This window comes from Panulirus ornatus, chromosome 16, assembly GCF_036320965.1.
Source record: "Panulirus ornatus isolate Po-2019 chromosome 16, ASM3632096v1, whole genome shotgun sequence".
In the NCBI taxonomy this organism is placed as follows: Eukaryota; Metazoa; Arthropoda; class Malacostraca; order Decapoda; family Palinuridae; genus Panulirus; species Panulirus ornatus.
The window spans coordinates 42433153-42456781 of NC_092239.1; the positions used below are offsets into that span (position 1 = coordinate 42433153).

The 23629-nt window shown below is 43.8% G+C and overlaps 1 protein-coding gene across 7 annotated transcripts in view; it reads left to right on the forward strand.

The window, feature by feature from the left end:
• The window catches only part of Imp (IGF-II mRNA-binding protein), a 729352-nt gene that overhangs the window by 568282 nt on the left and 137441 nt on the right, over positions 1-23629 (forward strand). The window contains exon 1 of one of the 7 annotated variants that reach the window (XM_071671626.1): positions 504-910. The exons of the other annotated variants lie outside the window; for them this stretch is intronic. Coding sequence (XP_071527727.1) covers positions 822-910 — 89 coding nt within the window. The 5' untranslated portion in view covers positions 504-821. Of the gene's footprint in view, positions 1-503; positions 911-23629 lie in introns of those variants that run through there. 7 annotated transcript variants of the gene reach the window in all.

Genomic DNA, 23629 nt, shown 5'->3' on the forward strand with positions numbered 1-23629 from the left:
TCCGTGGGTGTAGGGGTGTGGGTTGGGGGGAAGGGTGGTGAGAGTTGTGACAGTGACCTGCACAGAGCACAGAAGGTAAAGAAAGTCGTTAGAAATGTGTAACGTGTGCAGGTCCGCGTGTGTTTTTGAGGCTGTGAGTAGAGCTAAGCTTGAATCCGACTGGATACAACGGTAAGACCCCCTGGAACACGACGGTACGACCCTTGGGTACGATGGCGTGACCTCTTTGATCGAGCCCCGTGAGCTTCGCGCCACCATAACCCGTGGTTTTGTACCGTCGTGCTCTGGGGGACTCGTACCGTCAATGTTCTTTTAAGGAGATCGTACCGTCGGGTTCCAGGAGCATCGGCATGAGGTCCCCCGCACGCATCCAGCAGTCCCCACACCACCACAGTCTTCCCCGCACAGTTTGCTTCGTCCAGCACACGTTTGCCACACATTCGTCGACGTCAATAACAGTAATTTTGCTTGCCTCCGCAGGGACCAAGAATGGTGCTGGTACTGAGTGGAGGCTGGTAGCGGAGTCATAAAGACGGCCCGGCTCTCCGTGCACGGGACGGCTCTCTCCCCACCCCTCGTAAGATTCAGACCGTCGCCAAAATCCGGATTTTGGAAAACGGAGACGGATCACTTGCTGTCTTGTGACGTTTGAAACCAAAAAAAAAGAAAAGGAAAATATAAGTGCATTGCTGCTGGTGCTGTTGGCTAAAACTTGGAACGGCTCTTAAGTGACGTCAGAAACTGGAGGTTTTACACGGACGGAGGTGTGTGGAGAGGAAGATACTGGGAACGTCAAGCGAGGGAGGAGGGTGTCTGTAGCAATGGAGGCTATTGGGCCTGCCGCCCCGGCCCCCGACCCCGCCAGCAGCCAGGACGACCGTCGCCTCGCCAATGGCATCGGCGGCGAATGGTGAGTGTGTGTGTGTGTGTGTGTGTGTGTGTGTGTGTGTGTGGAATGCTTCAGGCTCTGGGCTTTGTTTGTGTGTGTGTGTGTGTGTGTGTGTGTGTGTGTGTGTTCGACTCAGGCTCTGGGCTTTTAGCAATAATGTAGAAATAGTGTGTGTGTGTGCGCGTGCCCACGAGAATACGCAGTGGTTGTGTTGTGGATTAATCGTGTGTGTAGATCAGGTGTCCAGCCGTGGGCAGGTGTGTGGGGTTAGTGTGTGTGGTGCGGTCTGCGTGTAGTGTTTGTGGAGGGGAGGGGTGTTGCTGGGGTGGTGTACGTAAGGCATGCTGGGGTGTGGAGGGAGGTGCTGGGATGTGGAGGGAGGTGTTGGGGTGTGGAGGGACGTGCTGAGGTGTGGAGGGACGTGCTGAGGTGTGGAGGGACGTGCTGAGGAGTGGAGGGACGTGCTGAAGAGTGGAGGGACGTGCTGAAGAGTGGAGGGACGTGCTGAAGAGTGGAGGGACGTGCTGAAGAGTGGAGGGACGTGCTGGAGTTTGGAGGGACGTGCTGGAGTGTGTAGGGACGTGCTGGAGTGTGGAGGGACATGCTGGGGTGTGAAGGGATATGCTGCAGTGTGGAGTTGCGTGCTTGAGTGTGGAGGGAACTCCTGCCAAGCTGATGGTGTGGGATTTTGGCCGTGTGCGTGAGCTGTTGAAAGTGTGTGTATGTGGATTTGCACATGCTTGACCCTCTCTGCTCGCACTCTATATTAAGGGTGTATTTACTCCACCTACAGAGCTGGCCAATAGGGGAAGTCTCTGATCGTCTTGGAAAACAGGTACTGGGAAATGTTGGCAGGTACAGGTACCGGAAGAATGAGTGTTATCAGATACAGGTATCGGGAGAGTGAGTGTTGGCAGATACAGGTACCGGGAGAGTGGGTGTTGGCAGGTACAGGCACCGTGATGTTAGTGTTGGTAGGTACAAGTACCGGGAGAATGGGTGTTGGCAGGTGCAGGCGCCAGGAGAATGGGTGTTGGCTGGTACAGGCACCGGGAGAATGGGTGTTGGCAGGTAAAGGCGCCGGGAGAATGGGTGTTGGCAGGTACAGGCACCGGGAGAGTGAGTGTTGGCAGGTACAGGCGCCGGGAGAGTGGGTGTTGGGAGGCACAGGCACCGGGAGAGTGAGTGTTGGTAGGTACAGGTACCGGGAGAGTGAGTGTTAGCAGTTACGGACAAAGCTGCAGGTCCATCATTGTTATATATATACACTAAGGATCTATGGGAGCGAGTGTGGGGTCTTCCTTAGTGTTGTGAAGATGGACGCTGTGAGAGAGAAGCCACGGTATTTATCGGGAGTTGTATGTAGGGGTGTGTGGTGGTCGTGTGTGATGGTGGTCATGTATGGTGGTGATCATGTATGGTGGTGCTCATGGTTGTCGTGTAAGGATAATGTGTATGGTGGTTGTGTTTGGTAGTGCTGTTTGTGTAGCGAGTATGGTTCAGGTGTGAAGTTTGTGGGCAGGAGGTGGAGGCTTGTGTGTGCTGCAGGGGTGTGTTTATATTGTAAGGGTGTGTGCTGGAGGAATGTGTGTGTGTGTGTGTGTGTGTGTGCGTGTGGGATGTGTCGTATTCCTGTGACTGCTTAGCACTGCGAGGGGCAGGCCAGGCCAGGCCACAACCTCCTGCATTTCACCGTACCGTTGGCTCACTCGTCACTGTAACACTGGCTTTCTCACGATTGCAAGAGTTGAGCGTGACGCTCACACGCACACACACACGTCACACTCACCACCAGCACCCCCACAGCCTGAGCAGGAGGCACCAATGTGTTCACACAGTCACTGTAGATTGCGTCCCGGCGGGTAGCACGACGGGCCAGTAGCTGGCTCACCGCAAAGTTCCACCTGTACTGTACTCAAGGTGGTGGTGTATGTCTGTTGGTACTTAGGGCCCTCTGGCGGCGATGGTAGGTGTCTTCCCCAGCCACCAGTAAAAAATTGCACTCTCTCTCTCCCCCCCCCTCTCTCTCTCTCTCTCTCTCTCTCTCTCTCTCTCTCTCTCTCTCTCTCTCTCTCTCTCTCTCTCTCTCATATAGCATTCGACCACACGAAACTCACAATGAGTCTATATTTTCAACTATGAAGGTGGCTGAGGTGAGTGCTGCGACCCAGCCCTGTGGAAGGCCAGACCTCGTCGTGGGCAGGAGGTACTCCCTCTCATGTTGATGGGTCTGTCCACACTGACCCCCATCCCCTGCAGGGACCGACTGGCTGAGCCACTGGGTCCTTCCTCAGCCGCCAGCTCCGCCAGTTGTGGTGGATGCGAGACTCTCCTCCCAGTGGGCCACTCCGGCATGTAATGTTTACCCTTGGGCTCGACGGGACGGAGCCTTGCGTATGATGGCCTGGTCTTTGACCTGACCCTTCAAAGGCTGGGCCATCATACTTTTAGGGCCGTACCATTGTGTTCAAGGGTTGATGGAGAAAGGTTACATCTCCCTCTCTATGGAAGAAACGCCCGGTTCACAGAAGACTGACCTCCTTACCGAGACACGAAAGAGGAATATGAAGACCTGAGAATAACCGTAGGATGACCATGCTTAGATAAGGTGTTGCCAGGTTTGAGTACAACATAAAATCAGCAATTCTCTCTTCATGATGGTTTCCCTCCTCTGCCAGAACGTTACTTTGTGTTTCTGATGTTCCTAGATCCGTGCAGATTATACAGATGTAAAATATTCATACATTTCTTCAATCCCAATGACTTTCCAAAAATCAAAGCAACTTCGAAGTTCTGAAATGTTATAGACTTATTGTCTAGAGTCTACACGTGAAATATTCCTCAGTAACTCCTATAGGAAATATTGGTAAGTCTTGATCTTAGCTTGATCTTTCAAGTTTTTTTTTCCAATTTTTTATTATTATTTTTCGACTGAAAAACATGGAAAACTGTCAGCGGACAGTCCAGTGATCGCGAGGAAATGGTGGCTATATCCGGGTACCTAGAGTGGTCGCCCAGACTCCCACACACATCAGAAGTATCGTGGATCAACTTGTGGAAAATACGGTTGTGTCCAGTGTTGTGGTAAGGCTGGCCTGCAGTCGGAGGTCATAACCAGCTTCGCTAGCAGGCGAGTCTACCAAGGGTAATCGCTCTGTGTTCACATTCTGTAGTCTTTTATCATTTCGCTGTCGACCAACTGTCAATGTTGCAGGTGTGGAGAACCAGACCTTGTGGTACTATCTGGGCATACGACGCATCTCTCCCATGGACGACAGTATGTCTGTGAACGCTTCTGGTAAATCAGGTGTTTGAACCTGCGTGGCCATCACAGATGTTACGTCCTCTTACTGTGCGAGGACGGAGCCTTACTTTTATGTTAGTACGCTGTAGCCATGCAGCCATCTTTGTCGAGAGAGTGCAAGTGTCTGGAGTAGTGTAAACAAGCATCTGCTCCGCCATTTGTTGTGGGGTTCTCAGAACTTGCTGGGCTCACGTAAAAAAAAGTTTTGTTTTCGACAACGAAGATGAAGACCATCTGGCGTCATTCTTCAGAGAAGCTTTTCCCTCTCCTCCTCCTCCTTATCTTGAGGTTTATCATTCACTCTCGTCTTCTCGTGATGCATGAAACAGTTCCAATAGCTGTTTGAGAATATTAGTTTCCAGCTTTCTCGTGGAATATTTCGTTATTTGACCGTGACTTCGAAGGGTCTCTGACGGTTCATACTGTCCGGCTGATTCAGCTGTGGTTGATGAGTGAGGGAAGACTGATAGTGCGACTTCCGCGTCACATCTGGATAACCCAGAGGAGACCTAGCTGGCACCCTAGGGTTTGGAGGTACTCCCACTAGAGGACCTGGAGTTTTAGTGACGATTACGCTTTATGATCTGTTTTTAGGAAGCCGACGATTCCAGTCAAGGTACTCTATTAACTCAGTTTTGTGTTCCTATTAGTCCTGGATTACATGTCGAAAATTGTGGGTTTTTTGTGCGTTATGTGACGAAGGTTAGACATGATGGTCAAAATAAACCACCTTGGAATGATGAGAAATGCTGGAATCTTGCGTAGCCCTGTAATTTAACCGCATTTATTAAGACACTAACTACAAAACTATGCATAATATCGTACACCTTGCCTGCAGAAGAATGTATTGTACGTCACGAATGAAATACATCCCAGTTGCTTCCGTCGTGGCTGCAAGCGTTTTAAAGAACTTATGAATGAGAAGCAGGATTGTCGTCGTCTGGTGGTGCTGCCGCAGGTGATATGCCCTTCGACTCCGTGCTCACCGTAATTCTTACCAGTATTAGTCCTCCAGATGATTTAGTAAGTTGTCCCAGGGAGGGACACCGTGCACGGGATGAGGGAAGCGTGGTAGCGTACGAGGGAGGAAATGAGAGGTGTGTAGAGGGAGGGAGGAGGGCCGCTGTCTAGGGGTGCCATATCCTCACCTGGTGTGAGGTGCTCTGTTCTCACAAGTGACTGATGTAGCCGGACGTAAGGAGTGTGATAGGCCGGCCCGTTGGCGGACCAGCAGGAGTTTGGTAGAAAGGAGACGGACCACAACTGCCATACAGTCTGAGACTGTATGGCTAGACCGAGCGAGTTCAGTCACGAGGGGATGGTCCACACTGGCTTAACGGGTACAATCTGAGACCGAACACTGGTGGACCGACAAGTTCGGTCGCAAAGGACGGTCTACACTGTCGCACGGGGACAGTCTGAGGCCCGACCAGTGGTCTGGGACTGACTGACCGTGGCATGGGACGGTCCACAACCGCCTTACGGGTACACACCACCGTCTTAAAGAAGACCTGAGATAGATGTCCCTGTGACTGTGGCCTGGAAATCGATGTTAGTCTCCGTGTGTAGGGAAGGTAGGGCGGAGGACAAGTCAAGTTGTAGCTAAACTAGGTCAGTCCAAGGTCAGGCGGGCGCTTACCGCCGCTCCCAGGCTGGCCCAGTTCCCGCTGCGTAGCTGAAGAAGTGGCTTGACGCTGTCTTCCCCCCCGCGGCCCACAAGCAACTTGATGAATGCGTCTCCGACTTAAAGGTGTAGTAGGCCTTAGACACGCACGGCTTCTACAGACGACCGCGCGCTCAGACGTCTCGCTCACTCACTGTTGTCTGGGTTGTTGACATGTGTACCGTGATTTACTCTACGTTGCCAACGCTGCTGGTGATCCAAGAGGTCGGAGGATGGGGCTAGATAAAGGTATCGTGTCGTGAAACACCGGTTTCCGACAGCGGACTGGAAGATATGAAAGAAAACGGAGTTGTGTGAAAAGCGAGGGGTGAGCATCTCCCGCGGCAACCCTCCCGACCCCACCTACGCCGGTCGATACGGGGTCGTTGGCCTCGCGTCTGGCTCACCCTCGTTACCCCGTGATGGTTCGGGGAAGGCAGGAAAAAGATGGGTCTAAATTAAAGAATACAGGGCCTGTAATAAGGCAGCATGGGGCCTATTGACTGGAGGATTGGCGGGGGATGGGCTATGATTGTGTTTTGTTTTGACGTGAATGTCTCTAGGGGGGCCGAACGCAGGGGGAGGGGAGGACTGTTGGCACGAGGCAGGACGTGTTGTCAGGTGAGGCCGCTTGTGTCACGCCTGCACCGCACCAGCACAGGAGTTAAGGTCTGCTAGCCAGGCTAGGAGGGCCCTTAAAATTTGTTAGCTAAGCTTGGAGGCCAGAGGTGTTTTGCTAGCCTTAGGTGGGCTTAAGGTGTTCTGGCTGGTCTAGGAGAGGGCCAGAGCCTGTTTGCTTGGTAGGACAATTCCAAGGTCTGTTTGAGAGTCTAGTAGAGGCCCACAGTTTGCTGGATAGCCTGTGCTAGGCCTTATGTCTGCTGGCTAGACTAACAGGCTCAAGGTCTGCTTGGTAGCCAAGGACAGGTCTGTTGTCTGCAAAGCATCCCAGGCTAAGGGGCCCAATGTCTGCTAGCTAGGCTAGGACTGGCCTAAGGTCTGCTGGCTAGGCTATGAGAGACCAAAGGATGCAAGTATGTTAAACTAACAGGCCCAAGATCTGCTGGGTTGCCAAGGACAAGTCTCTGGTGTGCTTCCTAGGTTAACAGGACCAAAGTGTGCTGGTTAGCTTAGGACACGCTAAGGTGTACTTGCTAGTCTAGAAAAGGCCCAAAGTGTGTTTGATGGGTTAGGACAGGTTCAAGATCTGCTTGCTATTCTGGTAGAGGCCTAAGGTCTGCTACCTAACCTCTGAGAAGCCAAGGATGCTAGCTTGGTTAACAGGTCAGAGATCTGCTGGGTAGCTTAGAATTAGTCTTAAGATCTGCTTCCGAGGCTAACAGGCCTAGGGTCTGCTGGCTAGTGTGGGAGAGACCCAAGGTTGCCTCCTAGGCTAGAAGCAGCTTAAGGTCTGCTGAATAGACTAAGGAGAGCCCTAAGTCTACTGGCAGACAGCATCCGGCAGTCTGCTGAGCGCTGCACACCGATGTTCGCGTGGGGGGTTGGGTTGTTTCTCATCCAGGGGCAGGAAACACTGTCTTTCAGTTGAGTCCCAAGGGTCGTCCTGTCGTGCCCAAGGGTCGTTCCCATAGAGCCGTACCGTTGTGTTTAAGAATCGTACAGTTGTATTTCAGGGTTGTGCTAGTGTGCTCAAGGGTCGTGTCACTGTGTCCAACGGTCGTACCATCAAGCTCTACTGACCTTTCGGGGAATCAAGCTATGGTCGTTGGTGACTGTGTTGAAAAGTACGTGGGACGCTGGCCGAGTGGTGGGGATTGTACCATGGTTGTAGCACGTATATGGGATATGAACTTAACAAAGTCAATTGAAGTGTGTTGGGGTTAGCTTCTAGAGTGCGTGTTGAGGCGTAGTGTTTCGGTGAGGTGGTTACGAGTGTGAGTTCACGGAGACGTGACTGTATATGACGAGGTTATCTGCTGGACGTCATGAATAGTAACCCAGACTCACTCTCACTCTCTCTCTCTCTCTCTCTCTCTCTCTCTCTCTCTCTCTCTCTCTCTCTCTCTCTCTCTCTTATTCCACCTTTAACTTCCCTTCACCTGCCCGATTATCGACAGTGCCAAAAATATGTATACACGAAAGAGAGCACTCGGAACAATCACCAGATCTGCACAAGTGGCAGATCCGAAAAATAAACTGCAGAAGTTGGTGACGGAGTCTGGAAAAGTGTGTAAAAGGAGGAAGGTGATATTGTATGTCAATAGTCAAGGTTATTAGGTTCAGCAGGGTTGAGGGATAGGTTATATGGGATGTGAATATAAATGGAGAAAACATGAAGGAAGTGAAGTATTTTAGGTACCTGGGAGTGGACATGGTAGCGAATAGAACTATGGAAACGGAAGTAATTGATTGGGTAGGTGGGGGTGGGAGGTTCTGGGAGCGCTGGAGAATGTATGGAACGAGAGAACATTATATGGAAGAGAAAACTTTAGTATATTTAAAGGTATAGTACTCCAAACAATGATATGTGGATGCTAGGTATGGGCTATAGATGAAGCTGTGCAGAGGAGGGTGGATGTGTTGGCAAAGAAATGTTTGAGATGTAATCTGTTTTGATCGAGTAAGTAACGAAAGGGTAGAGAGAAACGTAGTGATAAAAGATTGGCTGAGGGAGCTGAAGAGGGTGTGCTGAAATGGTTTGGACGTATGGAGAGAATGAGTGGGGAAAGGTTGACAAAGAGAATATGTGTCAGTAGTGGAGGGGACAAGAAGCACCGGGAAACTATATTGGAGGTGGAAGGATGGAGTGAAAACGATTTTGAGATATCAGGGCTTGAACATGCTGGTGGGTGAAGGCATGCACGGGATAGAATGAATTTAAAAGGTATGGTATACAGGGGTCGTCGTTCTATCAGTGGACTGAACCAGGACATGTGAAGCGTTAGGTGTAAACCATGGGAAGGGCTGTGGGGCCTGGTTGTGAATAAGGAGCTGTGGTTTCGGTGCATTACACTACACATGACAACGGCTCATCATCTGGCAGGAAAATAGCTATGAGGGGATGTCATGTTAAAGAGAGACATTCCATTGACGTGGAAATTCATTGGATAGGATGAAAGTAAAATACATACTTGTCTGATTTCAGCTGGCGGATGCTCTTGGAAATGTTTTAGTCTCTAATATAGAAAGAGAAAATAGTTGGAATACGTGCGTATTGTATTGTCAGATGTGAACCGTTGTATTAATTGATAATTAATGTTATTATTTCTCTGGCCGTGATGTAAAGGTATTGATAGCCTTGACCTTAACAGTATCTGATCGTAGTTTATTCCGGTGTTTTGCATTTCTGCTGGAATATACGATTATTTTGCCTATGTTTGTCTGGCGTATCTTCAGACTACATACCGTTATTTCTGGTCATTGTGTATCTCTGAACCTGAAGAGAAATTCGTGAGTTATGTTGTCGAAACGACTATGTATTTTGAAAGTGTTTTAATTTCCTGTCCTTGCTTAGAACAATTAATTCTAGATCCAAGGTTTCTTTATAAAGTTTATTTCAGAGTAAGTGTGTTACTTATGTTGCCCTTCTTTGTATTTGGTCTCGTTTTTTATTCGTCTTTGATCACATTTCAAGAACCGGAAATGACGACCGTATTTATTGTGGTATAACTCGGGTATTGTAGTGGGTAAATTGTGTATTATATTGTGTAGTTCGTTATAGTTTTTATATTTGGCGGTGAATCCTGCTTGCATGCTTAATTATGCAGCCAAAGGATTATTCTGCGTTCATCTGGCATTTCTGATTATCCCTCCAAAGCGATATTTTATACTTCAAATAAACGCTTATCACGTAGCTTGTATTTGATTTAATGTTTTACTCTGCATTATGTACATTTTGCCAGATTTTGTAGATTCCCATCTTCAGATCATTAACATAAAAGAAAATTAAGGGGTAAAGAACTGAGACGTATGGTATAGCCCGTTCGTCTGGCTAAGGCAGTCTGATAACTTCATTTATACCATTCGTTTTCGATCGGTAAGCCGGACCGCGACCTAAGGACGTGCTTTTCTCTTCATAGCTTTTGTGTGGTACTCTATCGAAAGCTTTTTGGAAGTCTAAGTAAATAGAAAATATGGTACATTCAAATCTTTGTTAGTGTCGCCTGCTGGCCATGGCTGGCGGTTGGTGGTCGCTTTGGCCGTCCATAACTCTATTTCTTCGTTCGTTGCCGGGAGTGTCCGTATAACCCACAGATTAACCTTGGGTCATAACTTGACACTTCTAAGTCAGATGATCGTGAAACTTTATAACAACTGTTCCTGAGCATCTTGAAAACTGAATGACATACAATTGTTTCCCAGCATCTTGAAAATTGAATGGCCTAAAACCTAGCATTCACATTTGCTTATTTGATTGTTTTACTTATCTTGTGATCTTTCCTAGCAAAGAAAATCTCAGTATTTCCATGTCTCATTCATAATTCCCTCCCAGTGACAGTGTTGCAATGCAGGCGACGCAAGTGTTCCGTGGAAGACCGTTCTAGTTTGCAAGTTGGTGTTACAATCGCAAACTTCGTCATTCGACACTTGGTCTTTCTTGTAGTGATTCCTTGAATATTTCAGTGACCGGATCTGGTATTTGTCGGCTTCCTACCCTCGCTATTCTAAGAGTCAGGTCCTCAGGACCAGGTGACTTGTTTGGATTTATTTCATCTTGATTTTTTGTCGTTGCTTTATGGATAGTCGAGACGGCACGGGCCACTAAATGCTTTAATCAAAGTCTATCTCAACGCTGTTTGTATATATATATATACACTAGCCTGAGCCAGGTACCCATTTTATCGACCAATCTCAAGGGAGGATGAACAGCTGGGTTGAATGTGAACCAACTGCCGCAACGAGGATTACAATCTGTGCGCTCGACTTGAGTCGGCCCATGAATGCCTCGCGGTCCGCAGTGCTAACCGCTCCATCATGTCATTTAAGTCTCATTTATTCATTATCTTTCCCCGGGAATGCGTGGTGTATTAGATGATCTTCGATAGTGAACACTATATCGAAATGCTTGTTTAATGAGGGAACCATTTCTTTATCGTTTGTAGTGGTGGCTCTATCGTTATATTCCGAGCCTCGTAGTATCCTCTAATGTTTTGTAGTTATTTTGGGCTATTGTACAATGTGAAATTCTTTAAGATTATTCTATTGTCGCTTATTTTCTCCTTACCATGTGTTTGTAATCACATGCATTCCATACTTTGCTGCGTCACTTGACATTTCTTGTATGCATTTGTTGAATTAATTATTTTTTGTGAGTCATCCAGCCAAGCATATCTTTATCGTTACTTTTCTTTTTTCCTTTTGGAATATCTTTCTCAAGAAGTATTATAAAGTTAACCACAATTTTCAACTGTATCTCCATCAGAATTACGGATCCAGTTTACTGTTAAAAAGGAATAGTATCATATTTTCTTTGAAAACTGGAATATACGTAAGAAGTATGAGAACTAACGTCACTTAGTCGTAAAAGTGTAATTAGGAATGAACTGACAGCTCATTGAGACAAACACGCACTGTTAAAAACATTTTTCAGTGATATGAAATGTATAAGTTTAAATGCATATGGAGAAAGTAACAAGATCAGCAGACAACAAGATTTCTTGACTAGATTAATGCTAAGGTACAGGTACTGCTGGCTTTTCGGTCTGTTTGGAGTTATGTGAATTGTAAAGTTTGTGGTCAGAGACAGGGACGCAGAATACTGTGTCTTAAGACTGCGAAAAAGTAGGAACTTTTAGGGACAGGTCCTAAAAAAACAGCAAAGGATGGCTGAATGAATTGATGATAATGAAATACCTAAAATTCTGAAACTGGATGTACTCGCTGCCTTTCGTCGATAAATCTTGAATACGATTGACTGTCAGCTGTTGTCATGAACCAACTTTGTAACAATTCCTGTAAAGGTTATCTAGCCACAAGGGTCTGACAAAGACCCTTTGTGACCTCTGTAATTATTTTTCGCTACTGTTCTCAACGTAAGCATGGGCTGCACAATACACTACCCGCTGATAGCTGTACAGAATCAACAAATCAATAGCCGGTGCTAGGCGACCCCCTGTATATTGTTGTAAGGGCTGTTTCTGGACGAGGCTAGATGTCCCCCTTCATATTCAAAGAAGGATGGATACTGAACGAGGCGAGGTGGCTCTTGGTTATTGCTTGAAGGTTGGGTGCTGCACGAGGCTAGGTTCCCCCTGTATGACGACAACAGCCAGCTGCGGCGAAGGTAGAGCGGTGGGCAACACCGTTCCAAACATTGTCCATCCTCGGCGTCGACTCATAAACGTTGTCGCGTTTCCGACATTTTAAGTTTTCAAATTCATCATTTGATTCTTCCAGTAAACTGAGAGACGAACATGAGGGAATGATTACCCGGGACTTTCTCTAATCTCTCGTAACTGTCGCCCACTCCCGCTTCTTATATGCCACCGTCAGGCAATCTTTCCTCATTTATCCCTCGTTTACCTTTATTATGAATACTGCAAAGCGTAGAAATATTATCGAAATATGAATTATGTGGGTGGGTGTGTGCAGGTGCTGCGAAAGAGTGGAATGATGAGCTTCGCGAGAAGAGTAATTCATAAAAATGTTACCGTCACAACCAGTACTATATTTCAGTCGAAATGAGAGCCTGATGCCGAATCCGGGTGTGTTCTGGCTGCACTCCGTATTAAGCTAACTGATGACTAATTTACCAATGTTTTGCTGATCCGAAAATGCATAGTAAATACGTCCCGATGACTGTATCCTGTTCTCGCCACACGCTTCAGTATTTTCTTGATAATGGGAGACATTATCAAGTCTAAGGGTATGGAACAAATTTTTGCGTATTTTCAGAGACAAAAAAAGTGAGGAAAAAAGATTATAGACGTTACTGTGTTTCAGTCGGTGAACAAAACTACATTTGTTGCGTCGTATAATTGTATGGTAAGAACAGCTGGATAAAATGATAAAGACGTTTAGCTTTTTCTGAAACGATTAACTTGTCGGCGGTGATAACAATAGGTGATATGTTACTGTGTTGGTCTAGGTTAGGAGTTACAAGTGACACAGAGTACGATTTAGTGTATGTATGGGGACAGCCTTTGGGAAGACGAGTGGGGAAAGTTGTAGAGGCATCACTACGACAAACCCATGACCCTTTCTGTTGGTTAGGTTATGAATTTGAGAAGCCTATCCTGTTATCCTGAGAAGCTTATCCAACATGACAGTGAGACTGTCCAGTGTATCACTGTGAAGCCTGTCCAGTGAGTATCTCAGTGAAGCTTATCTAATAAGTAACAGTGAGAGGTTTGTCCAATCAATGTTAATATGATAAGCGTTGTCTTATTGATAGATCTAGATTATATATTTCACTGTAGATTTCATGCTATGCAGATGTAGATGATACGAGTTACATATTTACCTTTTGTCGTTCGTACACAGGCAAGATGAGAACATCTGCCACCACCACCATCTCCCAAATTTCGTGTCCATTCATATTTCAAAAATTTATTTTCTAGAGAAAAGGGACCTTATCCTCATTAGGATGAGGTGCATATCATGCTCGTAATTAAAGCAAGTTCCATTGATAATCACTCTTCTTGAGAGGACCGTTGCAACGATTGACTGGTAATTAATCTCAATAGTTTACTTTGCAAGCCATATATCCATTTTATACAGCACACACACACACACACACACACACACACACACACACAAAATCCGTTACATATGTTAGCATATATGTTAAGAATGTTAAAAGTTGAACAGTTGCCATCATCAGTTACCTGTAGACAAGGCTGCACACGTTCGTTTGAGCAGTTAAACAAAAATGAAACTAACGTAGCGATTCTGGGGAGACAAGCCCTCAAGGTGGGAGAGGTATTTGTGTTACATGGTGCAGCTAGGGTTATACGTCCGCTCGCGGGGTAGACGTACCAGTGCGACTTAACGCACTGGTTAGTACACATGCGATTGCGTCATTGTTTTCCGTTAGAGTGTTTTGTAACCAGTTTCTTGTGTTTAACTACAGTCTTCTTTTGCATAAGTTATGTAACCAGATTCTTTTCATGCTTCATGTTTTGTAACCAGATTCTTTTGTCATTTCATAATTTGTAACCAGATTCTTCCGTCGCTCGATGTTTTGTATTCAGATTCTACTGTCGCTTCATTTTGTAACCAGATTCTTCCGTAGCTTCATATTTTGTAACCATATTCTTCTGTCACCTCATATTTTGTAACCAGATTCTTCTGTTGCTTCATATTTTGCAACCAGATTCTTCTGTTCTTCGTTTTTAACCAGATTCTTCTGTTGCTTCATGTTTTGTAATCAGATTCTTCTGTTGCTTCATATTTTGTAACCAGATTCTTCTGTTGCTTCATGTTTTGTAATCAGATTCTTCTGTTGCTTCATATTTTGTAATCAGATTCTTCTGTTGCTTCATGTTTTGTAATCAGATTCTTCTGTTGCTTCATGTTTTGTAATCAGATTCTTCTGTTGCTTCATGTTTTGTAATCAGATTCTTCTGTTGCTTCATGTTTTGTAATCAGATTCTTCTGTTGCTTCATGTTTTGTAATCAGATTCTTCTGTTGCTTCATGTTTTGTAATCAGATTCTTCTGTTGCTTCATGTTTTGTAATCAGATTCTTCTGTTGCTTCATGTTTTGTAATCAGATTCTTCTGTTGCTTCATGTTTTGTAATCAGATTCTTCTGTTGCTTCATGTTTTGTAATCAGATTCTTCTGTTGCTTCATGTTTTGTAATCAGATTCTTCTGTTGCTTCATGTTTTGTAATCAGATTCTTCTGTTGCTTCATGTTTTGTAATCAGATTCTTCTGTTGCTTCATGTTTTGTAATCAGATTCTTCTGTTGCTTCATGTTTTGTAATCAGATTCTTCTGTTGCTTCATGTTTTGTAATCAGATTCTTCTGTTGCTTCATGTTTTGTAATCAGATTCTTCTGTTGCTTCATGTTTTGTAATCAGATTCTTCTGTTGCTTCATGTTTTGTAATCAGATTCTTCTGTTGCTTCATGTTTTGTAATCAGATTCTTCTGTTGCTTCATGTTTTGTAATCAGATTCTTCTGTTGCTTCATGTTTTGTAATCAGATTCTTCTGTTGCTTCATGTTTTGTAATCAGATTCTTCTGTTGCTTCATGTTTTGTAATCAGATTCTTCTGTTGCTTCATGTTTTGTAATCAGATTCTTCTGTTGCTTCATGTTTTGTAATCAGATTCTTCTGTTGCTTCATGTTTTGTAATCAGATTCTTCTGTTGCTTCATGTTTTGTAATCAGATTCTTCTGTTGCTTCATGTTTTGTAATCAGATTCTTCTGTTGCTTCATGTTTTGTAATCAGATTCTTCTGTTGCTTCATGTTTTGTAATCAGATTCTTCTGTTGCTTCATGTTTTGTAATCAGATTCTTCTGTTGCTTCATGTTTTGTAATCAGATTCTTCTGTTGCTTCATGTTTTGTAATCAGATTCTTCTGTTGCTTCATGTTTTGTAATCAGATTCTTCTGTTGCTTCATGTTTTGTAATCAGATTCTTCTGTTGCTTCATGTTTTGTAATCAGATTCTTCTGTTGCTTCATGTTTTGTAATCAGATTCTTCTGTTGCTTCATGTTTTGTAATCAGATTCTTCTGTTGCTTCATGTTTTGTAATCAGATTCTTCTGTTGCTTCATGTTTTGTAATCAGATTCTTCTGTTGCTTCATGTTTTGTAATCAGATTCTTCTGTTGCTTCATGTTTTGTAATCAGATTCTTCTGTTGCTTCATGTTTTGTAATCAGATTCTTCTGTTGCTTCATGTTTTGTAATCAGATTCTTCTGTTGCTTCATGTTTTGTAATCAGATTCTTCTGTTGCTTCATGTTTTGTAATCAGATTCTTCTGTTGCTTCATGTTTTGTAATCAGATTCTTCTGTTGCTTCATGTTTTGTAATCAGATTCTTCTGTTGCTTCATGTTTTGTAATCAGATTCTTCTGTTGCTTCATGTTTTGTAATCAGATTCTTCTGTTGCTTCATGTTTTGTAATCAGATTCTTCTGTTGCTTCATGTTTTGTAATCAGATTCTTCTGTTGCTTCATGTTTTGTAATCAGATTCTTCTGTTGCTTCATGTTTTGTAATCAGATTCTTCTGTTGCTTCATGTTTTGTAATCAGATTCTTCTGTTGCTTCATGTTTTGTAATCAGATTCTTCTGTTGCTTCATGTTTTGTAATCAGATTCTTCTGTTGCTTCATGTTTTGTAATCAGATTCTTCTGTTGCTTCATGTTTTGTAATCAGATTCTTCTGTTGCTTCATGTTTTGTAATCAGATTCTTCTGTTGCTTCATGTTTTGTAATCAGATTCTTCTGTTGCTTCATGTTTTGTAATCAGATTCTTCTGTTGCTTCATGTTTTGTAATCAGATTCTTCTGTTGCTTCATGTTTTGTAATCAGATTCTTCTGTTGCTTCATGTTTTGTAATCAGATTCTTCTGTTGCTTCATGTTTTGTAATCAGATTCTTCTGTTGCTTCATGTTTTGTAATCAGATTCTTCTGTTGCTTCATGTTTTGTAATCAGATTCTTCTGTTGCTTCATGTTTTGTAATCAGATTCTTCTGTTGCTTCATGTTTTGTAATCAGATTCTTCTGTTGCTTCATGTTTTGTAATCAGATTCTTCTGTTGCTTCATGTTTTGTAATCAGATTCTTCTGTTGCTTCATGTTTTGTAATCAGATTCTTCTGTTGCTTCATGTTTTGTAATCAGATTCTTCTGTTGCTTCATGTTTTGTAATCAGATTCTTCTGTTGCTTCATGTTTTGTAATCAGATTCTTCTGTTGCTTCATGTTTTGTAATCAGATTCTTCTGTTGCTTCATGTTTTGTAATCAGATTCTTCTGTTGCTTCATGTTTTGTAATCAGATTCTTCTGTTGCTTCATGTTTTGTAATCAGATTCTTCTGTTGCTTCATGTTTTGTAATCAGATTCTTCTGTTGCTTCATGTTTTGTAATCAGATTCTTCTGTTGCTTCATGTTTTGTAATCAGATTCTTCTGTTGCTTCATGTTTTGTAATCAGATTCTTCTGTTGCTTCATGTTTTGTAATCAGATTCTTCTGTTGCTTCATGTTTTGTAATCAGATTCTTCTGTTGCTTCATGTTTTGTAATCAGATTCTTCTGTTGCTTCATGTTTTGTAATCAGATTCTTCTGTTGCTTCATGTTTTGTAATCAGATTCTTCTGTTGCTTCATGTTTTGTAATCAGATTCTTCTGTTGCTTCATGTTTTGTAATCAGATTCTTCTGTTGCTTCATGTTTTGTAATCAGATTCTTCTGTTGCTTCATGTTTTGTAATCAGATTCTTCTGTTGCTTCATGTTTTGTAATCAGATTCTTCTGTTGCTTCATGTTTTGTAATCAGATTCTTCTGTTGCTTCATGTTTTGTAATCAGATTCTTCTGTTGCTTCATGTTTTGTAATCAGATTCTTCTGTTGCTTCATGTTTTGTAATCAGATTCTTCTGTTGCTTCATGTTTTGTAATCAGATTCTTCTGTTGCTTCATGTTTTGTAATCAGATTCTTCTGTTGCTTCATGTTTTGTAATCAGATTCTTCTGTTGCTTCATGTTTTGTAATCAGATTCTTCTGTTGCTTCATGTTTTGTAATCAGATTCTTCTGTTGCTTCATGTTTTGTAATCAGATTCTTCTGTTGCTTCATGTTTTGTAATCAGATTCTTCTGTTGCTTCATGTTTTGTAATCAGATTCTTCTGTTGCTTCATGTTTTGTAATCAGATTCTTCTGTTGCTTCATGTTTTGTAATCAGATTCTTCTGTTGCTTCATGTTTTGTAATCAGATTCTTCTGTTGCTTCATGTTTTGTAATCAGATTCTTCTGTTGCTTCATGTTTTGTAATCAGATTCTTCTGTTGCTTCATGTTTTGTAATCAGATTCTTCTGTTGCTTCATGTTTTGTAATCAGATTCTTCTGTTGCTTCATGTTTTGTAATCAGATTCTTCTGTTGCTTCATGTTTTGTAATCAGATTCTTCTGTTGCTTCATGTTTTGTAATCAGATTCTTCTGTTGCTTCATGTTTTGTAATCAGATTCTTCTGTTGCTTCATGTTTTGTAATCAGATTCTTCTGTTGCTTCATGTTTTGTAATCAGATTCTTCTGTTGCTTCATGTTTTGTAATCAGATTCTTCTGTTGCTTCATGTTTTGTAATCAGATTCTTCTGTTGCTTCATGTTTTGTAATCAGATTCTTCTGTTGCTTCATGTTTTGTAATCAGATTCTTCTGTTGCTTCATGTTTTGTAATCAGATTCTTCTGTTGCTTCATGTTTTGTAATCAGATTCTTCTGTTGCTTCATGTTTTGTAATCAGATTCTTCTGTTGCTTCATGTTTTGTAATCAGATTCTTCTGTTGCTTCATGTTTTGTAATCAGATTCTTCTGTTGCTTCATGTTTTGTAATCAGATTCTTCTGTTGCTTCATGTTTTGTAATCAGATTCTTCTGTTGCTTCATGTTTTGTAATCAGATTCTTCTGTTGCTTCATGTTTTGTAATCAGATTCTTCTGTTGCTTCATGTTTTGTAATCGGGTGATGCGTGACTAAACCAAAGGATGAGGCACGCAAGCAACCAGATCCAGAGCTGTAGACAAAGCAGTATCTGGGAAATTGAAGCCAGGTACCACTGCCAAGAAGAGAAAGGGGGTCAACTTGATGAGTAAGAGAGGGCGAATTGATAAGGCGAACTGTTTTGAGTGACCTTTGTCAATCGAGAAGGAAGAACATGTCCCCCTCCCCAATTCAGCTTCAAGAGCTAATCGAGATCTGAATTGATTTTATAAACTTTTAGGAGCAATCTTAGCCATTTCAATAATGGATTTTCAAGTGATATCAAAGATTAACTTCATGCCAACTCTACTGATTATGGAACTGAAAAAATAAGGTTTCTAGAAGAAATGTCAAGAAATTTTATAGAAATGATAGGAAACTGAGTTTTGGAAGCGCTTAATTTCTATATATTGTCTTTATCAAGAAATGTCCAGATAAGGGAAGTAGTCAAAGCAAGACTGGAAAAATGAACGCCCAAGTGAGGAAAATTGGTGTAGAAAGGAAGCCAAAGTGTAGTGTTACTAGCAAAAGTGATTAGATATATTGATTGGGAGGTATTTGATACAGGAAAGAAAAGAGATGGAGGAACACTTGACTAACACCACTGTTGGCAGGATAACCCATCATCAGTTTCAGCAATGGGTTGTTTGGAAAGAGAGGGTAGGTTTACAGAGACAGGGGGTTACAAGTCGAAAGATTATTTAGAGATGTGCTACTGTTTTGTGTTGTTTTTTCAAAAAACGAGCGACATGGTATATATTAAAAGAGTAACACTGCTGTTACTAGGACTAATTGGCGGTTATATGTCTGAAGACAATTAGAAATATGTGGGCCAATGTTAAAGTTTTTCCTGGTGTGTACTTGACAGTGATCAGAGGAGATTCCAACTTTCAGCTATGGAGAAAATAAAACTAAAGGTCGTTATTAACACAGGAAGGATACCCAGATCTCTCCATAGTCCGGAATGATCAGCTAACTACCTGGGCCAGCTACTCGAGACTCGAAGAAAGTTAGAGAAGTGAATACTCCATGTGAATGAAATCTTCTGGCTTTAGCCTTTAAAGTCGGCGAAATTACTAAGCTAAGATAGTCTATTACCTTCAGATTGTCTATATTTAGAAAGCAGAACATTAGAAATTGATGAAAATTTTAAAGCATGTACAGGAGTCCTTATATAAACACGAGAAAACGGGATTTCTGCGTTAATCGCCATTTTTACGGAAAAACGACTAATTTTAACGTTTACTTCGTCAACATGTCGGAGACTTTCCCCGCCTAGACACGGCTAGCCTTCTAGCCTCACACTCCCTCAATCAGTGCAGGAATCCAAAACTCACCAGACTGAGAGGGAGTCTAAAGAAAAAGTGCTCTGCCACCTCCACTGATCTACTGAGCTAACCTAATCCATCTATCCCATTATCATTGCTTCCCTCCTCATGGAAGTTGGCAAACGCACAGTCGTTCACAAAGCCCGATTCTCTGCCATCATTCTGATCTCTGGCGCACTCTCTGGAAGTTTTTGTGCACGGTTAGCTCCAAAGACCCTTTGTAGTTTCATAATATGAAGACCCCCATCATTTACTACTTCATGTGCCTGGACTCTATTGCCACCTAGTGAGACTCAAGATCTCTGTGCTTCTTACCTTCGTTGACTTCGCCAAAGCACTCGCCCTTGTCTCCAAAAAAAGATGATCATGAATACAGCCATCATCATGGGCCTGCACGGAAGTCACATACCATGGCTTGCAGACATTTACCCATGAGGATCGACTGACAGTAAGCTTGAGGGAGGTTATCCCTATCTTCCATTGTCTCATTTCTGGCATCCCACAGGGCACGAAGATGGGACCTTTGCACCTCTCGTAGATAATACAGTGATGGTCGAGATGATTCGGTAAAAGTATGTCGATGACTGTATAGTTGGTTTCAGCGTTGGCAACAGAGCGCTCTCGAGAGCAAACTCAACAACCTCCAGACTTTGACCACCGTCAACCAAACCAGGTCCGTCGTGATGAGCATCAGCATCGTTTGCAAACCTTTTCCCTACCCCAGGTGGCCCTAGAACCCCCCCCCCCCCCCAATTCGTCCATCAATTATCTCCTCATCTCTTTGGATGATAAACTAGCAAGGGGGACGACGCCAATTCTATCATGAAGTATTTTAGCTCTCATGATCAATAGTCTCTCTAAACTAAAAAAGATCTATAGAGCTTTCATTATTTCCCAATTTGGGTATGTCTTCCCCGTCTGGTCCTTCATCCGGGCTGCTTACGATGGGATTTTTAGCAACTGTGTTCTTTCAGTTATATGTGTGGTAGAATGAAGTATCCAAAGAGGTCAAAGCAAGTTTTTGTGTTTCTGATGTATGTAAAATGCCTTGGTTTTGCGTCTGGTGGCAAATAGATTCGTGCAATGATGATGTTTTTGTTTTCAGACTTGACAACTAAAACTTTCACCACGTCAGTTTAGGAGCTCCTCCACATGTTCCTCCAGTCCTGTCACTTCTGTATAATTTGGGGTCCAAACCTCCCTGTTCGCATGATCTTTAATGTGAGTTTCCTTGAAAGCTACAAATACAGCCTTTAACTAGGTCGGTCATCCACTTGAAAGGGGAGGATTTTGTTTGTTCCGAATACATGTTGATCACACAAACCAGAGACAGATATTCAAGCTTTATTAGTTTATGGATTCCAATCAAATTGTAGATTTCCTTTCATTATAGCCTACTGGAGCATGATGAATGCTGATGCTTTAGCCAAACTTGCTCTCTGTAAAGAAGCTGTTGGAAACATTGTGTTGTCAATCAGAATTCTCAAAAGTGTAATTACGAAGGACCTAACAGACTTCCTTTAACCAAGTGCCTGTATCTTGGCGTAGGTGAAGGTTGTGACGTATCGTTTCTGAATTGTCTTAGGGGCTCATATACTCTGCTCGCCTGAGCCTGGTAGAATGCTTTCATTTCCTACACGTAGAGGGAAGCCAGAATCATTTCCTTCTCTGGCATTTCTCCCGGGAGTCTTTCCGAATCTGAAAAATTTGGATCTTTATTTTTGTTTGGCCTCTGTTGTTGTTGTTGTATTGAGAAGCCAAACAAACACGGACGAAAACCGGTTCTCTCTAACCATCACCTGAACTTATCTGACAGTTCGGGAAGAAACTACCGCACCGTTCTTGCCTCCTGACATGAGCGATCCCTCGGCACCAACCACCACAACCACATCGAGTCCATCCGAGCTCGCACAGACCGCCACAAGAGCAGCCTCGTCTCAACCGTTGTGTACGTCAATAATCGGTTGATCAAATCGTGTGACTATTGCAAAAGTCAAGTGCAGGTAGCAGTATGAAGAAAAACCCTAGAGCCTTTAGAAAATAAATTTCCTCTCGCCATCCTTCCTGCAATGAATAGGTAGTTTGCAGCCAATAATAGTTTAACCAGTCACATGGGCGCTCGGAAGTGTTCCCTGCAAATGGAGCATTGATAGTTTAGATCTTAAAAACCGGTGCCAATTGGTGAAGTTCTTCGCCCAGAGAAGTAGGGTCATGCTGGGTGTTTGTCGAGCTTAAGATAAGGTGGCTTTATGTAGTACTACCCTGTAGCCTGCTAGATTTGTATCCTGTGGCGACCACCACACGAGGCACCACGATGTGTGGCGACCACCACACGAGGCACCACGATGTGTGGCGACCACCACACGAGGCACCACGATGTGTGGCGACCACCACACGAGGCACCACGATGTGTGGCGACCACCACACGAGGCACCACGATGTGTGGCGACCACCACACGAGGCACCACGATGTGTGGCGACCACCACACGGAACATTGCGAAGCAGTCGTCCGCTGCTTAAGAACACTACATCAGGGAGATCATTTTCGACGTGAGCTGTTGGATCAAGGACCTGGGTGACGCAGTGGCCAGGCTGGACATAAGAGGGGTCGGATGAGTGGCTGATCACGTCATCACTGCCAGGTGGCGACACGTCGCAACCCTCCCCTAGAGGGATTACAACCCCCCCCCCCCCCCTCCCAACGCTCGTGCATGAAAAAAGTTAGAATAAAGTTATCTCGTACGAAGACGCCCCGCTGCCCAAAGGCGCCGTATTTTACCCCCTTGAGGACGACGGTCCGACCCTTGAGCAGGACATTAAGATCCTCAGGGGGTGATGACCTAACCCTTGATGGTCAGGTTAAAGGCCGGGCTATCATACCCAGGGGTCGCACCATCCTGCTCCTCCAGAGGTTAAGGTAAGATGGCTAGTGAGACGTGGGACCTTCAGTTGTGGTCAGGTCGACCCGACATAGTCACGTCACCAGTGTAAAACAGAGAACAGATACTGATAACATATTTACGACTTGTATGTGACAGTAAAATGTAAATCGTGTTAGTTTGATTTACAGATCTCAAGAGTTTGGAATGTTACATGGAAACGTCAGGTACTTGAGAGTGGTACAATATGTCGAGGTTTGAATGTAATAACAAGAGGAGCGGCTGACAGTGATGGATGCATCCAGTGTTACGAACAGAAAAAGAATATTTATATGATATTTCGCAAAAAAAAAAATTCTACCTTACCCTCTAGGCCAGCCAGTGAACTCTGGTGATGTGGCATTCCTGGGTTACAAAAAGGTAAAATTGCTCTTAATGTATTCTAGTTGAATGGCTTTTGATGGACGGGTAAAGAGTTACCTTGAAGCTCGGGGTATTTTTCTGACGTTGGTGTGATGGTGGAGGGAGATGGCGTTGACCAGGACGGGAGTCTGAAACTGAAAGTGAAAGGTCAGGTTACTTCCCGGATGTCCAGGCTTCACTGTCGGGTGGGTGGTATGGAAGGTCAACCCACTTAAGCACGACAGCACGACCCATGGGCGCGAGGGTACGACCCTTAGGGATGTTGGGGCCGGCCCTTGACGAGGAGGTCAGAGGCACAGACCATCGTACCCAGGGAGTCTTAACGTCGTGCTCGGAGGGTTCGAGCCGTAGCGCACAAAGGATCGCATGGTTTTGCTTGAGGGTTCGACCCGTCGTACTTAAAGGATCATGTACTCTTGTTTGGAGGGTTCGAACCGTCGTGCTTAAAGGAGCGTGTAGTCTTGCTAGTAGGGTTCGAACCGTCGTGCCTAAAAGATCGTATACTCTTGTTAGGAGGGTTCGAACTGTTGTGCTTAAAGGAGTG